The sequence below is a fragment of the Phalacrocorax carbo genome, chromosome 10, assembly GCF_963921805.1.
Source record: "Phalacrocorax carbo chromosome 10, bPhaCar2.1, whole genome shotgun sequence".
Lineage (NCBI taxonomy): Eukaryota > Metazoa > Chordata > Aves > Suliformes > Phalacrocoracidae > Phalacrocorax > Phalacrocorax carbo.
This window is the reverse complement of record NC_087522.1, coordinates 21,460,155-21,482,985: the sequence shown is the minus strand read 5'-3', so window position 1 is coordinate 21,482,985 and position 22,831 is coordinate 21,460,155. Positions and strand designations below refer to the sequence as shown.

The window sequence follows — 22,831 nt, the reverse complement described above, 5'->3', positions numbered from 1 at the left end:
GTTTTTAACTATCCACAGACTCTCTCTGGGTTGCATTCAGATTGCTGTTGTACTCTTCAGACATCCAGATGGTCCAGAGCCATGTATTCCTTCACCTGGAGAAAAGGATCTTCCCTGGGTTAGGGAGCTTCAGACATCCAGATGGTCCAGAGCCATGTATTCCTTCACCTGGAGAAAAGGATCTTCCCTGGGTTAGGGAGCTTCATTCCCCTCGCAAGGCCAGGTCAGCCGTTTCATTAATTAGCTCTCCAAGACCCCTTCCTCACTTCCATTAAGGGTGAGATTTTAAAAGTCCTTAGTGATCTGAAAGGAAAAATGGAAATTAATTTCCTAAGGACATCTGAACCCATTAGATTCCTCTGTGACTGTTTACATGTTTACAGGTCTGGCACTATGTGAAGAAGACAGTCCGCATTAGGGGATAGTGCAGCTATCATTGAGAATCACCAAATATCAAATACCTAACAGTGAATGTCGCAGGTGATGAACACCCTCAACAGCTGTTAAGGGTGTGAGGAGTTGGGGTGCCCAGAACCTGCTCAGACCAGTCTGTAGTAGAGGACTTCCCAACCTCTTTGCTATTAACAGAACCACTGAGCAACAGTCCCACTAATCAGTGTAGCAGCCAGCTAAGAGCAGGGTCAGAAGACTCACAGATCCCGGTAGTACCATGGAAGATAATTTTCTGGCATTAAATACCATAATGTTCTGCTTTTGTATAGGTTCTGTTAAGCAATTCCTGTGGTGATGAAAAGGAGCAGGACTAGTGAACTCTTTAATGAGGGACATTTGTGTCCACTGCCATGGAACTAGCTAACTTCTTGTTTAATCTGGTGTGATATTTAGCTGGTATGAAGTATAGGTTGTGTGGGTTAAAGCAACGCTACTCACTTGTTACAGGTTAAAGACTGGCCTGCACTTTGACTTGGATAATCTGGGGTGGAAGGTCTGGTGAGCTCTGAGAACACAGATCACGGATTTTAATCTGGTGTTTTTCCAGTAAAAAAAAAAAAACGAAACAAAATCAAATCTTACTGTTTTGGTGTCGCTGGCAGCATTTTGTTGGACAGTTACCCAAAAAGGCTGTTCAGCTAACTGAACGGAAATATACCCTGGTGAGGAGGAAAGATTTTAGTTTGATTCAAAATGAAATGCGTTTTCTTTTTCTCAATGAAATGACCCTTTCCCACAGCCAAGTGTGTGCAGGCTTGAATGAAACATATCATTTATGAGTATTTTTTCCCTCTTTTAAAAACAATTCCATCAAGCTCACTCCTGAAGCAAAGTGCTGCTCCAGAATGAAAGTCCAACTTCTTGTTTGTGAAAAACTGGCACAAAATGTCTCACCCTTTCTGAAAAATCACTTTCTCTCTCTGCCACCTCTTAACCCTTTCTCCCTTCCTGCTTGCTTTTGACTGAAACTACTTCATTCAAATTCACTCCTTCACTCGGATGTTTAGATCACCCTGAAATTGCATTTTTTTAGAGAGTAAACTGTGACATTTCACCCCCACCCCCACCGGGTGCACACTGATGCTCTGCAGGGTGCGGTTACAGCTCTTACTTCCCTCTGGAGATTGATGTTGCTGGGACTTTGATGGGGAAGTGAAAACTGGCTGCCATATTGATGGAATCTTGATCGGCGCTTAGAAATTTCCAGCCAAACAGGGGGGTTAACTAACGGACAAGGAAAAAAATCGCTAGTCAGTGGGGTTTTTCCAGCTTCTGGCACTGCATTGCAAACAATGGAGAGCGTGCGTGGCGAACACTGCCTGTTGGGCAGCTGAAGGGGTTTCTTTGAATCAACAAGCGACCGAAGTAACTTGCTCCAAAACGTTTTCACTTGTGTTTAGTTGAGTGAGGCAGTTCTACTTATGCCTGAATATACAATCACATTAGCAACGGTGTAAATTATGCTTGTGTGGGGAAGTCAGACCTCTTGCATTTACAGTGTATTCGCATCAGTTGTCGACCATTTACCCATCATGTGCTGAATTTCTTTACCTGGACGACACATGGTTTCCTCATGTAACAGCAATGAGGCCACTGCCTATGCAATAGCATGGTGTTTTCTGCGTAGTTAAGGTTACTTAATATTAAAATGATGACATTTATATAATTTCTTTGGAGTTTGCCATTTGATTTCAAATTTCTGGAACCATGCTGGCAGGGGATTAGTCTAGAGTCATTCCTTAATCTTTCTAGAAAGAAAGTTTGTCCAGAAATTAGTAATACTCTCTCCTTTTTCCCTTTCCCATCCCCTAGTTCATCAGCATAAACCCAGCCTATCCTGTTTTCAACTGACAGTTACTTTTATTGAATGGCTGTTTCCTGGCCCGTGGGTGAAATAACCTCTGAAGTTCTCCCCGAAGCTCCGGGTGCTTGAGGAGGACCACAGCAGTGCAGAGGGCTTGTCTTGATGCTCTCTGAACTGACTGGGTGAACACAGCCTGTTTTTAGCAAAAAGGTGCCCACACCACGAAGCACTGCCTCTGTCGCGCTCTCCTGCGTAATCCCAGCAGAGAAGCCCTGGGGACATGTGTCCCATCTACAGCTGCTGCCAGCTTGGGTTAGGCACACTTTGTTGGGTCAGCGTGAAAATGCTGGAGCCGATCTTTTTGAACACTACCTGCCTTGATAACATGGGTACGTTGGGCAGTGCTGGGCGTCCCTGCAGACATACTGCCGACTGTCTGGCTGCGTTAGCGGGGCAGTTTAACGCTGGGAATATTGGGGAAGGACCAGGTATTTGGACAGTGGATGTGGGTTCAAACAGGTAGTAGAGTCCTTGTTCAGGTTAAAAGGAAGGGAGGAGGGGCAGAGCTGGTATCGTGTTTTATTGGGGTTTTTAACAAAGGCAATGCTCTTGCGGAAGGCTATTCGGGCTGCTATTTCCCTAGCATTTGAAATACCACCCCACTCCTCTCATTATAGCTGGGGATTTTGGCTCTCCCAGGGGGGAGGAGATGTTCTAAATGGGCTGCCGGGAGGTGGATTTAATGCACTAGGAAGAACTGGCTTCACCAAGTTAAAAAGCAAAACAAAACCCAATCCTCCATTCCTATTTTCAGTGTTTATGACCAAGTATTTTTGCTTGGTTGCTCATTTTGAAAGGGTTTAGTGAGACTGCCAGTTGATTGAAAGCTCTGTGGTGTGTGAGCTGGCCTGGCTGGGGAGCCTGCAGTGCATAGCGACGAGGTCGGAGCCGCGCCGGAGGTTTTTTTCCACTGCAGTTTGTTGAATGGTAACAAAAATGTCCCCCAGGCAAAGGGGATGTTGGCTTTCCAGGTTGTGGTGATTCATCTTGTCTGGATAAGCAGCCTTCCTCACACTCCCGCATTTTCATCTCCATCTACCTCACCTCTACTTCGCTGTGCAACCAGATGCAAAACCTGCCCCGCGTTGCGTGGGTGGTATTGCTGGGCAGGTCTGGCGCAGCCGACCCCCGCGAGGTGTACCTGCTGGGCAGCATTAGCATTCGGTACCCATCCTCCTGGCCGGTTAGTGCTCTATAAATGGGTTTATTCTCATTATTAGGAGCTATGTCCCTGGCATATGGAGTCCGTGCAGTGCCTGCAGGCAGGTTTCCTTCCTGTTGGTGTTGGTAAGCAGCCCAAGTGCCTCCTGGCAATTAGCAGATCGTTACCCATAATGCCGCGCACAGCGATGCAGCCTGGTGGGTTTTCTGGAGGTCACTCTGACCTAATTCACCCCCAGGAATTGTACAGCGCTGGCACGACTTACCAGTGCATTAACGAGCTGATGCTTCAGCATGAGGTTATTTGAGTGCTTCCACATTATTTTTCTTAGGCAAGAAATAGTCATTTTGTCTAGCGGCCAGCAGTGGCTAATAGGGGCCAGTCGGGAAGAGAAGGGAGCAGAGTGCTGGCTGGTTTTGAGATGGGACACTGCGGGCATGAGGCATTTCCTTTGGTTTTAAGGTTGGGGCCCATTTCTGATCCTCCAGGTTGCAAATGTGCAGAGCCTGGTTTGCCACCTTACTTCTGTGTTATCACAGCGTCTTTGCAGTGAACTGAGCAACGTGTGCCAGGCGTGTGCTCGAATCCCGGCTGCTCGTCCTCAGAGGGGAAGACGGAGGAGCAAGACTCTGCCCCAGATCTGCCACAGCCCAAACCCCTGGACAGTATGAAATGGAGGCGCAGACTTCAGCCCGTCCCAGGCAGTTTTGGAGGGGCAGGTGTGCCTGGCCAGAGAGGGACACCACACAGCAGCAGGCACCCCAGCAGGGCTTGTTGTCCCTCTGGCAAACCTGAGGCCAGAGAAGAGCCCTGGCTGCAGCATCACCAGCCCAAATCAGGGTGTTCTCCCAGGGCAGTGATTTGTATATGCCAAAGTTAATTGTTGTCAGTTTTTAGAGGCTTTTACAATCTGTAACTTCTGTTTTTCATTTCTCCCTGCTAAGCTATGTATGACTGAACTGTGCAAGTTGAGGAAGGTGGGCTGTGCAGGGAAAGGCACACCCAAACCTATCGCAGTAAAACTGTTTTAAAACGTTTCTCAAGCACTTTTCCTGTAAGAGTTGTGGCATCTGCTTCCAAGGGGATGGTGTGTGGGGAGAGGGTGATCCAACTGACAAACCATTATGATGCCCAGAATAGTTCGCTCCTGGCTTCTCTCTTTGCATGCTGTGGATGTCACCCCCAAACTCCACCCAGCTCCTCCTGGCACTCCGTGCCAGACAGAGTTACTCTGCCTTGTCTGTGGCTGATTTCTCTGGATGCACATGAGTCTGTATATGCGCAGATCCTTCATTTTGTTTATGCGTGTGAGCAGCCTTTGAGCCAAGCTCTGCTCTCGATGTACCCTCTATAGCCCGGGCTCTTTGTCCTGGCTGATGCTCTTGAGGCTTGCAAACGTTTCAGAGGAAACTATGTGGTGTTGTAGAGTCAAAGCTCGAAGCGAGCTGAGCTGGTGGGCGGGCTTCCCTCAGGCAACAAAATTTTCCATGGAGTGCCTGGACATGAGGGGTATTTTGGTAGGAGCTCACTCCCTCTGTGCCCTTTGGTGTTTGCATGGCTAAAGCAACAGCAGGGTGGTGCAGGAGGGAGACCTGCAAGTGCCACCTTCCACACACCACCGTTTTATAACTTCCTAGAGATCCCTGGCATTAATTGCTTTCAAACACAGGTCTGTCCTGCTTCCAGTTCCCGTTGACTCCAATTACACCTGCCTAACTGCAACCGGGACGGAACCACTATCTTTTGCACAGGGGTTTTATGTCTCTTGGGGGAACAATTAAAGTGGGCTCTCTTCTACTGGTGCCGAATGTTCGAGCAATTGCTTGTAATTTATGTCTCTTTCTCCACTGGAACTGGCAGTACCGAGAAGCAAGCCATAACCTCTGGAGTGCAGCTGGCTGCCAGTCCCAGGTGCTAATGCAGCAGAGTGCCCCTTCCCTTTCTGTGGGCTCGGTTTAATCTTTGTCCGTGCTGGCCAGAATGACTATAGGGCCAGGAAATGAAATAATTGGAACTATAAGCTCTGCTACAGCTGAATGGTTTCAGAGCTCCATCAATTATTAAAGGCATTAATTCTTCCACAATTACTGGCATATTGTGGCATATTAGATTAGAGGAAAGTTGGTCTCTGACCAAATCAGACTGACCAGCCTATTCACCGAGGCACCCGAGTCCTTTTGGACTCACTTCTGTAGTAGAGTTGGTGGTGCTGGAACACAGTGCCTCAGACACTGGGAGAAACAGCCAGGTTTTCTCATTTCCATCAGGACACAGAAGTTCACGGTGGTAATAGTTCCCCTCCTCCTCTTCTGTCTAAGATTAATGAAACCCAATGGTGCCTATGAGTAAGACTTCCATTTTTGTTTGTTTGCTTGTTTTACTTAAGAAGCTGGATTCAGCAGGGCTCTGTGCAGAAGGAGGGGAGACAAGCGCTCTTCACCTGCAGCTTCTGACACCCACCCCTGCCCTGGCTGCTGGGGAAATCTGTTTTTCTGTAATGAAATACTCCTGCTTCCCTGTATCGCAGGGGCACTGTAGCAGGTGGTACCTTGGATCCTCACCCCACAAACACTTTTGAAGGTTTCTGTTCATGAGAACCTCCATTTGAGCAGGCAGGCATATGTCCCTGCATCGTAATGCCTCGACATTGCAAGATGGGAAGGGCCAGGAAAATGCCAAGAGCTCCTCATCCTCATCCTCATCCCTTAGCAACACTTGGTCTTTTTCTGAGTTGCAGCTCCTAAGCCCTGGGATTCTGGCAAAGCCAAGCCTTTTGGTGTGGCTAGATGGTTTGGATTTTTAAGGGCCCTTTCTTATCCGTCTGTTGTTGACACTACGTATCTATAAACGTGCATTCTTAGACAAATGAGGGCTAAATTTTTATACCTTAACCATAGAATCATATCCCTTATTAGAATTACAAGTTACTTTTCCCTTCTTTTGTACAAATAACAGTAATAATTCTGTCTAATGATGGCAGTGGTCATAGCAATGCTTATTCAATCTTAGCAGGAGGAAATTTTGCTGTTTCTTTGCATGTGAAACTTCCATTATTTGGATAGGGTTCTGGTGACATAGGACATTATATCTGTAATATGTATTTATAGTTGTTTAAAGACCTGAATAGTTTATGGAATAAATTCTGATGTGATATAGCCAGGAGTCCTGTGGGTTTTCATTATGCTATTGATTAAAAAGCCCACCACTACACAGTGAAGATAAGGGAAAGAATTGGAAACTGGGTGAAAAATCCTTTTACACTATATAAATAATTTCACATTTGTTTTAAAAAAGGAGCCTTTGCTTATTTTTTTCCCCTCAAGATAATCTCTGCCTTTGTTTGAAAAAGGTTATTGATTGGATTGTTAACTTAAATAGTCTGTGGCGGGTGTGACAGAGCACATGGCTGCAATTAATCTTGCGATGCAGAATCCATTATTGAAGAAGCACTAATGAGCCGTTCTAAGGCCTTCACTGGTCACAGAGCGCCTGGGAGCAGCAGATTGCTCCTACCCTTTAATGTCAGTTTTGGTCTTTAGTGTTATACAGCCAGTGTAATCAGAAGAGATTTTTAGATTTTTTTTTTTAGGGTATTTATGTTAAAATTCTCCTTACCAACAGCCTGCAATTGCACCAGGTGTGGGAGTCAAGAAATGGTCTCTGAATGCATTCACTCCCTAATCCTCTGACCAGATGTCTGGTGGACATAGTGTACAATTAAAGCCAGTGGCATGTGAAACACGGGTGTCACTGTAAAATATGGTCTCAGTCGCAGGGTTCAGATCCAGAGGAGAGTTTTGACAAAGATGAGGGAGCTTTCAGGCCTGATTTATACTTTAAAATATTGCTTTAAGACAAAAGGATGAGTTGTTGGAAACCTTCTCACTGAAAGTTTTATTGTCTATGTTGTTTATAGCTATTGCAGCATGGCAAAAGTTTAGGTAGAGCATAGTTATGGTAGATTAGAAACTGTTGACGTTAACATATCACCTTCTCCTTCAACAGAACGGCTCCCAGGGTGTATTTCAGAGGTCTGTCTATTAACTTTGGTGACACCATAAATATGTGTTACTTCTTCCCCCTGTTAGATCTGCGGAGCTGATACAGACATGTGAAAGTGATCCAGGGTTTGCTGGGGCTGAGCCACCACCTGAATTATTAACTGAGTTCCAGCTGCAGGCTCTTTGCTGCGCATCTTCACTGTAGCAAATGCTGTTTATCTCAAGATTAGCAAAATAAGAGTGTTCCTTCATCTTGACCAGATAAGTGATGAAATTAAGCAAGAAAGACCTTCCCAGCTCTCTGGCTCGTGGGCTACCAGTGTCTGTAACTTGAACCACATTTTGGACTGCTCTTTCTGTAAAGTAAAATTGTTTGTGAGCTGAACTAGTCTTTTTTTGCCTTTTTTTTTTTTTAAAAGGTAATTTTAACCTACCTATAGCACCCCACTGACTGCAGCTACATAGGAAGTTTTGTCTTCAGGTATTCTGCCACAGAGAGAATGCCAAAAGTGCTGTGATGTGGAGCAGGGATGGTGTTCACTAACACTGCTCCAGGAAGTCTTGGATGTATGAATTTTCTCAAAGGTCATGAAACACACTGGATTTTGAACCAAAGTAGCAGGAGAATAGAGAGATTGTGAAGAAGGAGAGCAGGGAGGGCAGGGAAAAGAATTTTAATGTTTTCAGTATCTGCTAGCTTGCTTGCCATACACTACAGTGCCTCATCATGCTGCTGGCATAAGTGAAAATAGTCTTTCCGATTAGATTAGGTTGGGGTCATGGTACCACAAGGCGCATTGTTTAATGTGAAAGAGGATCTGTCTTGGAGGCTGAAGAAAAACACGTCCACGAAGAATTCTTTTTGCCTTAGACATGTCATGAGCCCTGGGCTAACAGAGAGCAATCTCTGGCTATGCAGACATGGCTGTGGGCATTTGTTGGTCTCTCTCGTAGTCACAGCGTTTGGGGAGAGAGCCGAATGAGTGAATAAATCGGTATTTTTTTGCAAAAGATTCTTCAATTGCTACTAAAAAGAAGCCACCATGGGCCTCACTCCACTATTAATATTTTCTAAGTGATGCTCAGCCTGCAGGAGCCCATTTCTTTTAGGCTTGTGGTGGGTGTGGTTCTTAAGAAGGGCTCTGCAAAATAGGATGGATCACTTCGAGGGGGAGGCACCATCGATAGAAGATGCAGCACAAAAAACCTGCAGAGGTGTTTTTGAGGCAAATGAAGAACGAGACAGTCAAGACTGATAGCTGGAGGAGAGCAGGAATGGCTGTGAAGGGACAGAGATAAAGTAATGAACAGAACCTGACCTTCATGTCATTTGAGAAAGAGAGAGTCTCTAGCTGGAGTCTCTGCAATGAGCAATGTGTGCGCGCGGGCAAGTGAGCACGTGAATGTGTGTATGCATTTAGCTGTGATTTATTTCTGTAAGTTTGATTCCATTCTTTCCGTTTCTTTTCAAATGTGACTGAAGCTATTTAGCTCTCTGATTAACTCGCCTCCCTGAATGAGTTGTTTTCTGTGATGTATTCCAGCACTGTACAACCTTTCTGAAGCTGACTTGCTGCTGTTGGGATGAATTCCTCCCCAATGTGTAGTGTGGCACACTTGTTCTATTCACTGGTGTTGGAATGAGGTTCCGCATTTGCTGTAAATCAGATCCAGGGGAACATTTCAGTGTCATGTCAGGTTCTGCTAGTTTGGTAGTACCAGAAATTATATGAGGTCCTCTCAGCAAGAAAAGGTATCATGCCGCAAAATCTTCTGCACCGTTGTGGTTTCAAGATCCCCAGAACTTTAGTTTGGACTTGGTCCACTGTAAATCTCAGTAGAATCTGACTCTTGTTTGGTGCTGACATTTCAAGGGCTCCAAAACCCAGTGATCTTCTTAGCCAATTTGAGCTTATCAGTACTGTCAAAACCTTTATTTATTCAAAGGCTTAAGAGTGATATGAACAATGTTGTTGATTTCTCCTTCCTTAAATATCTCTGTTTTTTCTATTCGATTTCCTTAATAACTTAGGTACACACATTTCTTTGCTGGACATGCTTAATTTTCATATCACTACCCTGTGTATATGACCAGAAAACCAAAATCCGTATGACACTGTTTGGTGGTATCATGGGCACATAAAGGAAATATATTCCCTACAGCATTATTGCCTAACCCAGCAATTCTCAGCAACTGTTTGCTTCACTACCTAGAAATATAGAAGCTTCTTATAGGGTGGCGATGGGTGATGCAGTGACACAGCAAAATACCACCAACAGGTCTGGTAATGAAGATAGCCCACCTATGCCCACATCTACCATAGCCATGTCTTTTCTTCTTATTGGAGAAGCAGCCTTTCTCCACTCTTAAAAAGACATTTAGGCTGGTGGAGGTGGAAAAGGTGTTTTCCTACACTTTGGCAGATTGGCTAGAAGTGAAAAACCCCCGCTCACCTGATGGTGCAAGTTTCCAGAAGTAGCACGCAGTAGCACTGGACGGGCGCCCCTGTATTTCTAGGTTTTCTATAGGCGAGCAATTGGCTATCCCCATCCCCCGCCCATGCACAGTGTCGATGCTTACATGTGTCGGAGAGGGACGCTGAATACGGGGCTTTCCAAGAAGCCAGGGTGTCGCAGGTGACTTAGGGACTGCCTCAGTCTGATAGGGGTGGTTTGGGAGTACGGTACTTTTTTTTCAGCGGTATATTTTTCTTGTTTTGTTTTGCAGAAGGAACACTGATCCTACCTTTGGTTTGTTTGTTTGTTTGTATTTTCCCCTCCAGAAAGCCCATTGCTGACCCTGCTACTGTGATACCGCTGTTTTGCAAAGCTGGAGTCGACACGCATGTAGGGGCGGGGGTTGTAACTCTGGCAATTTGTCCTTCCTGATTAGATGTGACTGTTCTGCTAGCTTTCCCTTCTTTATTCCTTTCATTTAGTTCATTGTGGGAGTTGGCTTGGGTTTTTTTTTCCTTTTGGTTTCTTGTTTTGATCCTGGAAGGTTAGCTGTGCAATTTGGTTTCTTCTGTGCCAACCAACTTTAGTGGCAGAGCTCTTAAAAAAATTAAAAGCTGTATCCCTCCATCCTGTCTTGCTTCTTCTCTGTATGCTACTGCTTCCATTTAAGCAAAGTTTACAGAACTGCTCCTCCATTTGGACACCAGGAAGAGAAGCTCTGAAATGGAGAATAACCTCATTTCCACCAGGTCCTTCAGTCCAGTCGAAACAACGTTAATTAAAACTCTATTAAGATGGATGGGCTCTTTCTGAAATTGGGTTTGTTTCTGATTTCATCCTTTCTCTTGTTTTCCTTCCAAAAAAGAGCCCCACAAAAACCAAAGCCAAACCATTTTTAAGAGCTCTGAATAAAACTGCTTTGCCAATGAGGAATGGGTGGGAATGACTCTGATTTTCTCTTGTACCCGGCAGCGAAAGGGTTAATGCCTGCTTTCCTCTTTGATATCTGTTAGTTGCAGCCCATGTTGTGATCAGTCCATGTCCATGTGTGTTTTGTTCCCAAATTTAATACCGGTTAATTAAGAAGCAATAAATGAGCCTTAACAATGACAGTTGTTTTCGATCTTCCTCAGGACACCCGACCTGCCTGCAGTTCACCACAAACATGACTGAGGCGGTTAAAACCTATCAGTGGCAGTGCATTGAGTGCAAATCCTGCAGCCTTTGTGGGACCTCTGAGAACGATGTGAGTTCATTTACCTTTTCATGCAAATAAGCGTCACTGCAAGCTACTGCCATGCCCGCCCTTGAGGTGCACATGGCAATGGTGTGGGTCAGGGCTTTACTGATGCTGCCATACATCTCTGAGGAAGAGCCACCCTGAGAGCAGCGATGAGCTTCTCCCTAGTGCCCCCGTTCAGCCTTCGGTCTCTGCTGAAATCGCCACAGGTATCATGTAGGGCCACTTAAGGTGGTGATACTTGTGGTTTGTATGCTTATTTGATAGCAATTAGATAGAGACCATAAACTCATGTTGCAGGGAACTGCAAAAGAGTGGTATTTTCAATACGGTAATTGGGAGTCGATGCGAATGGGTGATAACCTGAGAGGTGGCTGTTATATGTCTTCTGTCTCTGATTTTGCTTACCTTCTTGGTAATACTTGGGAAACATGAAGGCATTTGAACTGGGATGGCTAGGCCTCACGCTAGTCACGTAATCACCTATCACAGTGATTTCTAAACCGCGATACAGAGCCTGCAGCTGAACAGTGTCCTCTCTGTGGGTTTTTCAGTTCAAATCTTATGCTGAGAGTCCTTGATCCTTGTGAGAAACTTGGAGAATTGACAGTGGCTAAAGAACTTTGAGGCAATTGGCTAAGTCTGCTGCCCCTATGGTAGAATAAATTTGAAGCCTGACATCTTTTTTGCTTTAGTAGTAAATAAGGAAATCTGAAAACAGGGAGCTCTTCTGTGTTAGGAGTCATGGGATACTTCAGAGCAGGTTTTTCCCCCCAGAAATATGAAAGAGCTGCAGGCCACATGGTGGGATCACGTCATTTCTATCAGCTTCACAGAGCATTTGCTACTCAGCTGAGTTTTGGAGAACTGGCTATGTCCAGGCTTTTGATGAGGAAGGTTTCGCCTGAAGGGGTAAGATCCAGCACGTGGTCATATTGGAGCCCAGCAAAGTGGGGATGCCTGTCCTCTTCTCTCAGCAGAGCATACCCCTGGCCTAACAGCTTTTGCTCCTGCATCATAAGACCACCTTGGAAAGGAAGTCCTCCCCCTCTCAGAGAGATTTTACAGTTAGAAACTGAAATGTCTTCGTGATGAGAAGGGTAGTAGTTGATCTTGGACACACAAACGTGATGCCTTTTACATTCCCAATAGTCTCTATGTTGCAGCTCTGCATTTCTAGCTGAGCACTGCTGGTTACCATGCTTATGTTTTCATCTTGACAAGAGACTAATTTACATAATTTTCTCTCTCTTCTCCTCTTCTTCTCTCTCTGTTTCCCTACTATCTCCCCAACAACTCTGCCTCAGGACCAGCTGCTCTTCTGTGATGACTGTGACCGTGGCTATCACATGTATTGCTTGAATCCACCAGTCTTTGAGCCCCCAGAAGGTAACATGTGTTAGAAGTCTGCTTTGATGGTCCTTGTGGAGAAGGAAAGGACTTCAGAAAGGTGGCCTGGGCCATGCAGGGTTAAGGAAGCAGAGGCAGGTAGCACTGGGAAGAAAGAAAATTAATAGACATGGAGGTCTGGTGTGATTGGAGATGTCCTATGCAATCTTGCCTGGTGACCACCTCCTCTTCCAGGACATGCCTCTTTTGCGGGTCATGGGTTCCTTTGGATGTCCCAGATGGCACTGGACACCTCAGTTTAGTCAGCTGGATTGATCTGAATTGATCTGAATTGAACTGTGACTTTGGACTTCCTAAGAAGTCTAAGTCCCAGAGAGGAAGCCCCAGACAGGGAGGTCCTCTCTGGAGTAGTTGGGAGTCTGTTGACGGGAGGCTGGATTAAGAGGAATGACCTTCCTTGTTCTCTGGTCTGTCTGCGCCTCAGAAGGGCGAGTACTTTATGGTGTGTATTACATTTGGTACGTAGTTCTGTCCTCTGCAGGGGATTCAATCTGAATATACTACAACTGGTTGTAGTTTGTCACTTGGGCAGGGAGCCAAGGAACTTGTCCCTTACCGTTATTGATTCTCTGACTAAAATCTACAGAGAGCAGTAGAATTGGAGAAGCAGACGTGCAAGTGCAAATGACTGCAGTTTACATGAGGGGTGAGACAAGAATAATTACAAATCAATCATGCATTCAGGAGCTAAATGTTTGTAACTTTGATAAAGGGGAAACTAAATCAGGAGGGGGAAATTTTAAAATGAAGCTAATAATTAGCTGAAGGTTTCCATTTGACTGGGAAGTGGTGTACTGAATGTATGAAAATACAAAACACCTAGTGGCAATGCACTCCCCAGCTGTGCTGTAACTTGTGTGGAGAGCCGATGTACACAACACCAAGAGCAGCAGAGCCTGCTTCAGCAAAATACAGGCAATTCCAATGTTAGGAATATTTGACATCCTGTTCAAGCCAATCTTGACATAAACTCTGAGTGCCTGGATTTGATCTCATTCCTGTAAGAAGGATTTCTTCATTTGCAGGGAGCTGGAGTTGTCATTTGTGCCGGGAGCTACTCAGAGAGCGAGCATCAGCTTTTGGCTTCCAGGCCTGAGGAGCTCCAGCAGTCAAGAAACACTTTGTTCCCGGTGTTGCCATACCAGCACACAGTTCCCACCCAGAACACAAAGACACAACCCCCACCAAACCGAATGGACACTCAAATACAGGAAGAGGTATCTGTGGTATTCACTGTCACTAATGCATACTGGGCTCTACTAGAAGGATCATGTACTTTCCCGATGCTCTGGATGAAATCTCTTCACTGCTATGCATGGTTGCTGCTTACTGTTACAGGCTCACATGCATTATGGAAAGGGGAGGGTTGTTTTATCGACATGGAGAAGTCAATTTTGTGTGGCCTTGTACTTTCTGTTTAGTCTTCTTTTTAAAGAAGACATAACAAGATATCTCCCAAGGAATTATTGGTGAGTACTTTGGCTGGGAGCAGCACCAGTTGTTTCTCTTCACAGGCTTGACTGGAAATCTCTTTACTGCAACCACTTTGTATTCATAGGGGGCTTCAAGAGTTGCATTAGCTCAAGACTTCCTGGGTCATGAACAACACGTTGTCACTGAGAGAATCGCTGATCAGAAATTTTTGGGGTGACACTTTTTCCCTTGGATCAAATGCTTTAATTTGGCAGATCTTTAGAAATATGGTTTTAGTATCTCTGAAGGAAGAACAGTACCGATTTGTACACACAGAGGTGCTTAGAAAAGTCTACTGTCTTTGGCATTTCAAGATATTCAGGCACGCTGTCCCGCAGCAGTGCCAGCATACAGTCCAGACTCATCATTTTATTTTTGCTCAGAAAATTGCGAATGGTTATGTACGTAGCTGACTTGCTGTTTAGCTCAGAAAACCGAACAAAAGAAAAATGTCATCTTAAGTTGACTGTATAAAATAAAATTGTCAGTTTTCTGAGCAATCTAAAGTAAGCTGCAAAAAGAAACAACTTTGTCTTAGGGTCAAATGAAGCACTTTTCAAAAAAATATTTTTAAATTTCTAAACTAAAATGTCCTGCAATTGAAAGTTGCATTTTATTTGGGGAATTGCCTAACTGGGACTTTCAGCATTTCCAAAGTGTTACTGTTTTTTATCAAAGTAATTATCAAGATCTGGCTGAATTTTAAAATATTTTCCCCCAAAATTCTCTACAACCTAATTTTTGGCAAATGTGATAATTTAACAAAAAAACCTTCCCCAGCTCGAAAGAAGGGAATAATTTACTTAACCTAATATGAAAAGAAACATTTTCATAATGATTTTAAAATTTAAATAGAAAAAGTTATACTTTATTTAAACAAACCTCTCGTGTGAAATGGAGAAACGTTAAGCAAGAGCATCAACTGAAAAAATATTATTCCAGTTGAGTCTCTTTGAATAATTTAAGACATCACTAGGAGGACAAGTGAGTATATTAAAGAATTCTTATCAGATACATCTTTAAGGTTAAAATCCTGCAACTCCCTGAACTGCCAAGTAGCCCAGAACGACCATTTTTGTGGGTATGATGTATATTATTTTCTATGCATAGATTTAAGTGCGTTTACAATATAAATTTAGGAGAGCCCCAAGCAGCATGTGACTCGGGTCGCTTGTACAAGTAGGTAAGGACACTGAAGATAATATTTGGCATATTTATATTGGTTGAAACTTTTCTGCAAAATTAAATGTCCCCGAGTGCTTGAAAGGACATTGTGAAAGAATATCACTGAGCTAATTTTTATTCCTTCTCCTGCTAATTACACTTAGTTAGAACGAGCTATACTGACCTAATGCACTTTCCCTCATTATTTAGATAGTTTCTTACCTTATGTGTTTTGTTCAGCTTGCACGCTGAAAGTAGCCATATCAGCTGCTGGATTCTCCCATGTACTGCCACAGCCTCGTCTCAGGCTGCAGCAGGAGTATTTTAACCTGTTAGAAAAAGGCTTTACTAAGGTTTAGAAAGTATTTACCCTAGTTTTATTGGACCAAATCTCTCCCAGAGCAGCTGCGCTGGCTGCCTGTGAAATTAGTTCAATAACTTAGGCTTTCCATGTGATCGCCCCTCAGATGGGCTGGGAGTACAAAGAAATGTGAGTGTCAGGCGCGGGGGTGGTAAAGTGGGAGCCTGTGGACCTATGTTAGGTGGTACCTGTTGGGAAAAAAAACTATAAAATAGTGTATAACGAGTCGTCTTCCAGTCTGGAACTGCCCTGGCCCTGGGGAGCACCTGGCGGCCACAGCTCACCCGCACGAGCATTGGCACTGATCTGTTGCTGTGGTTGAACCCTGCTGGCCTGGCACTTTGGGACCTTTGCACAGTTCAGGCAGATACAAATTCCTGCTGCTGCTGTGGCCAGGAGTGCAAGTATGTGTTCACCAGGACACTGCTGGGCTTCCTCATGCAGAGTGAGTGTTTTGGCAGGCGGGACAGGAGCTGAGAAGTGTGCGCACTGGAGGAAAGCTTTGCGGCTGTGCTGGCGGTGGGAGCAGCAGAGGTGGGTTAGTGTTTGGGATAGTGCTCAGCTACCAGGCCTGCTGGGCTCAGGGACCTCGGTCATAAAAATGGCCATCGCCTTCCGGTTTCCTGGTATTTGCATTGACCTTGGGAGAGGAGTAGGATAATGTCTGCGTTATCAAATGGAGAGGAACGCGCACATTGTTTTAGCCAGCGTGTTAGGGAGGCAGCAGTGGCTCATCACGTAAGTTGCAGGTAGCCCTGTTGGCGGGACTGGCGGATACAGAAAGTCAGCGCTCTCCACCCCTGCGATGGAGGCGGTGCTAAATGAGCTGTGCTCAGCACACGCACCTGCTCTCCTGTTTTGTGGTTTTGAGCCGTAGCACTGACTGTTTTCCCCTCCCACTGCCATTCTGCAGTGAACAGTGTCTTTCATGTTTGGAAATATTCCTCAGTTGCCTTGCTGAAGTTTATCACTAATGAGGTATGACAGAAAGAGAGGTTGCTAGATCTTCAACAGCAAAATATTGTTTGCCATTTGAGATCGGTGTAATAGGGCACTTATCCACGGTGGTCCGGTTGTGTTTCATCTCCTCAGCTTTGTGCTGGGTTGCTGTGTAGCCCGGCAGCTCCAGGTAGCTTCGGCAGCAGAACTTCCCTCAGCTACGGTCTCCCTTCTTCAGTAGCTCGGTCTAAGATAAGGGGCTGGGATGGACACCTGAGCGACGTTTTTAGCATGCATTCAGAGCCATATGTCTGGGCACACTTCAGAAATGTTAATCTATCAAGCGAACAATGGTGTACCCGCTTTACTGAGAGGTGGAGAGGTTGTGGCACAACCGTCGGGGCGAGGAAGAGTTTAGAAACTCTGAGAACTGTCGCCCTGTCACCTGGTACCCCCTCGGAGACAGCCTTCCTGCGTGACTGTTGGTGTGAACTACTTGGGCGACTCCATCGGCTGTCAGGCAAATCTTGAAAGCACTTTAGCAGCGATCTGGTATGGGCAGCAAGAAACGTCAGGACTCCAACTCTGTATGCTTCTCTCTTTTTCTATGACAGGACATGCAAGTTTGTTGGCAGTCCTTGAGATGATAAAACTTTGGCGTATTTCAAAACTCTCCCGTGTAGGCAAGGCAAACCGTATTTTAGCACAAATCAGGGCAAACTACCATGGGAGATGGTAGATCCTGCATCCCTTGAAGTCTTCAAATCAAGAATGGGCATCTTCCCAGAAAATGTATTTTAATTAAATGCAATCATAGTTATTCATAGGAATGTCTGACTGAGAAAGGCTTGTGTTATAGAGGAAGTCAGGCTGGATGATGTAATTGTTCTTCCTGTTCTTATTATAAAAACAGATGTTTACTGTGGGAGAGGATGTATTTAAATACAAGCTGTGTCCGCATAATGGCCTTAAAGTATGTTAGTTAAACATAGTCATGTGATCCTCCTCATTTTTAACCTGTTTCAGATAACCTGGAAAAGGTCAGTTATAGAAAATCCCTTCTACTGATGCAGTAAATAGTGCATTACCTCCTTCGTGCCCACATGAAGGGAGCCTCATTGGTGTTAGCTACCTCAGGCAGTTCCAGAGATTGAACAATTCAGACTATATGGCATGAAACCATGGCTTGGTTCTGGCTTTACCTCTATCACATTTGTGTGCTGTGTTACCCAATTTTCTGCCCCATGGTGAGAAAGCTGGCTGGGGAGGGAAACCACTGCAGGTGCAGCCTCAGAATCCAGAGGGGTGGAGAAATGGTCACAAAAAGGGGGTGCATCCGAGTCGTACCATGAGGAAGCAAGCTCGTGTTACTACCGCAGGGCCTCCCCTGTAGCTCAGAAGAGGCAATACCTTTAAGAAACACGAGATGGGTCCCGTTCTGCCTCCAGACTGTACTCCCATAGACATTTCTTTGGACTGAGTTTACAGCATTTCTGTAAATGTACCTTAGGCCAGTTCTTGAGCTAGGAAAGCACTGTTCAGTGTGTCCTATTAAGCAAATGTTTCTCTAAATGACTTTGAAATCATTATTTCTCAGCTTTCTTTAAAAGGAGCTCAGTAAACTCTGCCCCAAAGGAAGACTCTCCCACACTGTTCTCTAAACCTACAACGGGCTTTGACAGGGGTCATTTGGGAGGTGAGGAGTGGATGGGGGTAGAAAGGAATATTAATTAAGCTTGTCACTGCCGGAGGGATAGTGTGCATCGTGGGCAAGGAAATTCCAGGTAGAGCTGGGCATGATTTTTTCTGTGTGGAATAAATGTATTTTAAAAAAATATATTTTTGAGAGAACCACAATCATTCATATATCCAAGTTCAATCTGGCAAATTTTTTCATTAAAAAAAAAAAAAAAAGGGGGGAGAGTATCAGAAGAGTTGTAAATGCTTGTTTCAATCCATTTAGAATGAATCACATCAATATTTGAATTTCAAATGTAATTTCAAAATAAAATAATTAAGTAGCCTTCATTTGACATAAACCATTTAATGTGGGGCTCAAAAGTATTTCAGGTCTATCTGAATTGAAATTTTCTGAATTTTCTTATTTAGTGTCACATCCACCACTGTGTATAGGGTTAATTCAGTTCTAGTATGTCAAGAAATTGCATTAGAGAAAACTTTACAGTGTCTACATAAAAGAAAGTTAGCAGCTATGGAGGAATAGGAATCTTTAACATAATGCAGCTCGTTCATCTAAAAGTAAAAGAACATAAATGAAATGGAGAAATATGTAACCTTGAACGCTAGGAGCACTTTCTTAGAGTGAGACATCTTGGTTGATCTTACTTGTCTGTCTATCTAATAATTTGGCAACACTGTTAGTCTATAAAGCTCTTTCAGAGCAGAAGGGGGAAATGCTTTATGTTTTCCCAATATATAAAAAAGCTGGACAAAGCAACAGATACTGTATTGGGAACAATTTGGCACCAGTCTGGGAGGGCAGAAAATGCAAATCTTATGGAGGAGATGATTAAAAGACGGATTGTCTGGTCAATTTTGTTATAGGAGGATGCAGGTTGGACAAGAAGAGGTCCTCATCTGAAGTTTTGCCAGTTGACCAGATCTGTATTTTTTGTGCAAATAAATTCTCCGGAAAGGAGCGGGCAGACAGAACAGGAAAGCCCTTTTCTCTAGCCAGTTCTGGGCTTGTTACGATCTTAGCATCTAATTTTGCATGATATACTACGTGACAGGACAAGGGAAGTACGTTAATTTTCTGTAGGCAGCCGGGCAGGATGACCGTCAGCACCGGGGCAGGGGCAGGCAGGTGCTGTCCCTCCCCTGCCCCGGCCCCCACAAGAAGATGCGTCTGCAGAAACAGCCTCAGCCCAACAGGCAGAGATGCTCACGTACTCATTGCCATACATAGGCCTCGGTTAACAACAGCTGACCCCAGCGGGGCACAGCCTGTCCGGCAGAGCTGCTGGTTGTGCCAGGCCGCCCGCCAGTATGGGGAGTCAGAGCTGCTCTGAGTTTATCTGAAAGTGTGACATTTCACTGCACCGAAGCAGAGTTCTAAAGTGCAGGGCTTATTTCCCCTTAAACAGGGGTTGCAGCACTGCTGTGGGCAGGTACCCAAACTCTCTGTGCCTCACTCCTGGAGAAAAGGCAGGGTGGCAATTCTTAGCCGTCTTTGTAGAACGCTTGGAGCCTGCCAACTGCGTGCAAGCACTGACTGCTGGCATTTACTCTCCTGTGCTGTTCCCTAGGCCATTTATTTCTGCCAGCCATGGGCCCGTGAGGCTGCCAGGGGAGATGGGAGCAAGTGACAAGCCAGGAGTTGGATGCTGAAGGTCCAAGACCCTGCATGGGAAATTTAAAGTTTTAGTTACTCTGGCTGTGCTTCTCCTCTGGTCAAAGAGAGCAGGAGCTGGGATTGTCAGGCAGCCAAATCCATCTTCAACAGTGATATAATTACTAACAATGACCTCCAGCCCTGGCAGTATTTAAATGGGTTTTCAGGGCAGGCACCAAACCTGGTCTGGTTTACATAAGATAAACTCAGTTTTGCTGGAGGGGAAGGGAGGGGGGGGGGGGGGGGTGTCTCTGTTTGAAGGGGATTGACGTATAAGCACGGCTGCCCAGCCCACTCCCCGTCATGTTCCCATGGCAGTGCAGGCTCAGGCTGCCTCCTTTCTACCAGTGCTGGTGCCATTGACTGGGGCCAGAGCATCAAGTCCCTGCTCTTGGGGAGCATTTTTGCAGAAAGCGCTGGTGCTGTCCCAGCCCTGTCCCTGCGGCGCCAGCTGGGACACAGGGTCTCACACTGCAGATAAGGGCAAGAGTGACCGACACTGCCAGGCAGCGTCCCTGGCGCTGGGTGGTGCGTGCCTCTCTTGAAGTAGCCAGGTTGCAAGCTGTGGGAGCACAATCTGGCTGTCCTGATGGCCAACTCTTAGTGTAGGGCAAAGGAGAGGTGCATTACCATCCTGTCTCTCCAGCTGCACCGCTGGGCTGTTTGGCACATGCCACCACCACTGTGCACTGAGGCACTTGACTGAGGGTGGGGGGAAAGTCAAACAATAGCAATTACTTCTGGGGGACAGAAGGATTTTTAGGGTTTACCCTCTTATTGTATAAATGTCAGTGAGAATGCCAGGCATCTTGCAGCTGGGGAATCAAGCCAATAGCTTAAAAAATGTTTGGTTAGTGTTTCTGCTATGTTGGATGAAAACGTAAAGTGTTATTACAGTATTCACCTGGGCATTTAGACTATACGTTGTTACTGCTATTTTGAAATGAGGAAACTACTGTTTCCAGATCCGATTACCTCCCTTTGCGTGCATGAAGTTAACAATAATACACTTCATACCCAAAAATTACTGATTTTTCAGGTATTGATACTGTCTTTCAGACTCCTGCCAGTCTAGTCATCCATCTGATTCAGTTCATTGTAACAAACTATAGGTTTCACCTCCATGGTGACTCAGGAAACATTCCCTCTCTCCCCACTTTTCAGAAGCCAAGGAGAGAGAAGGACAGGTTTTATTCTTCATATTCTGAAAGAGTGATGAAGAATGACAAGTCCGTTTCATGTTCATCTCCTCCTCATGTCTTGAACGAATGAATTGGTTGGCTGGGAGAGACCTCCTTTCTGTAGCGGTCTGAAAGGTCTTTGCTAGCACCTGTCCATGAGATATCAGAGTCTGGAGTTTTGTCCCCTTGGATAAGACTGTTGCCATATAAGACTTAGAAACTGCTAATTCTCATCATCAAGAAACCATGTGCCTACAGTCCTGAAAATCAAGATAGGTTTTTCCTCAAAATTTTCTGCCAGGAAGGCAGAAATCCCCCTGCCCATGAACTCTGCTGGAGCACAGATCTGTTTCCAGCCCAGACATCTGCTGCTGCTGGACTCAGGACTGCATTTTGATGTCCACTGTGCACTGCCAGTGTAAATGTTGCCAGCAACATTAAAAGGGAAGTATCTGCTGAAAATCAAAGGATGGGACATGAACGTTACGGCTAATATACTCCTCCTTCATAGCTCTCCTAAGAGTATAACACAGAAGGTGTGCCCCTGCATCCTTTTGGGAAGGCTATAGCAAGTGCATGTGGAATTCCCAAGGGTCATGTCCTTTGTCCTTTATTACAGAATATCCTTCCTTGTTCATTCTCATTTTTTTCTTCTCTTACAATATATCCCTGTATTTCTGAGACAGAGTGTACCAAAGCTGATTTGAAGGATCTAGAGCAATTCAGAAATAGAGAGAGGTCCAAACTGAGCTATCAGCTCTATCAGCTTAGAAGTGTTCAACAAACCCTTGATCATTGCAGGGAATCAAACTGGTGTGCCGAGTTAATCCCAACTCAGCATTAAGGTCACACAATAGTTCATATAGACTCTTTTGTAGTCATAAAATGTTCTTTAAAAATGCAGGGAGAAATGTTTCCTCTTCACCTTGATGGCTTTCAATTTCTTGTGCTGCAGCAGAGATCAACAGTCCTCCTGTTTACCCTGACTTTCTCTCAGCACTGCATCCTGGGTCAGCAGTGATGGGGACAGGCCTGGGAATAATTTATTTCATTGAATTGCAGATGCAAAGAGAGGCTCAAGAGCATTCAAGTAAATTGTCATCTCTGCCAGACAATGAGATGTCCTAAGAAACAGAAGTTTGTGTTATTGTGTGTGTGAAGTTATTTCTTCACCTTTTCTTCATCTGCCATTTCAGACTGAGTGTGGCATTGGTATACACGTATTTTTCTCACTAGAAGTGGCTGCAAAGAAAAACATCAACAACTAAAACTGGGGGTGGGGAAGACTGAGTTAGGATCTTTTCTGTTGATCCTTTATTTGCCTTTGGGACAACATTGTCCCCATTATTCAAAAGGGAAATAGAAGGAGAATAGATCTGTGACATCATAGTGGATCTTTCAGACAAAAACTGTGATGTCATCAACTTTTAAGTGCACTTTGAAAATGCTTAAGTAAAGATCCAAAAATAGTGACATTCCCATAAATACATTGGTAGAGCCTTACTGTGTGATGCTGTAGATTTCAATTTTAATTAGAAGGCGATTTTAAGTTATACATACAAATATATATGCATTTGTGTATCATATTAATGTTATTTACTGTAAATATTGCTCACCTATCAGGAATAGATCTAGAGTCCTATAATAAACGTTACTCACCTTGAAGGAGAAGAAGGAGGAGGGAGAAAATGTTATTTGTTTTGCAAAGGTATGTCAGCATTTTAACTAAATAAGATAAAACATAATCCCTTATAACTTAGTCTTAGTCCTA

The 22,831-nt window shown here is 44.7% G+C and overlaps 1 protein-coding gene across 3 annotated transcripts in view; it reads left to right on the top strand.

Annotated features, from left to right (window-relative positions):
• The window catches only part of DPF3 (double PHD fingers 3), a 171,167-nt gene extending 156,095 nt beyond the window's left edge, over positions 1-15,072 (top strand). For all 3 annotated transcript variants that reach the window (XM_064462384.1, XM_064462383.1, XM_064462382.1), the window contains 3 exons: positions 11,071-11,183; positions 12,485-12,566; positions 13,613-15,072. In XM_064462384.1, the coding sequence (XP_064318454.1) occupies positions 11,071-11,183; positions 12,485-12,566; positions 13,613-13,683 (266 nt within the window). In that variant the 3' untranslated portion in view covers positions 13,684-15,072. The remainder of the gene's footprint in view (positions 1-11,070; positions 11,184-12,484; positions 12,567-13,612) is intronic.
• The last annotated feature ends 7,759 nt before the right edge of the window (positions 15,073-22,831 follow it).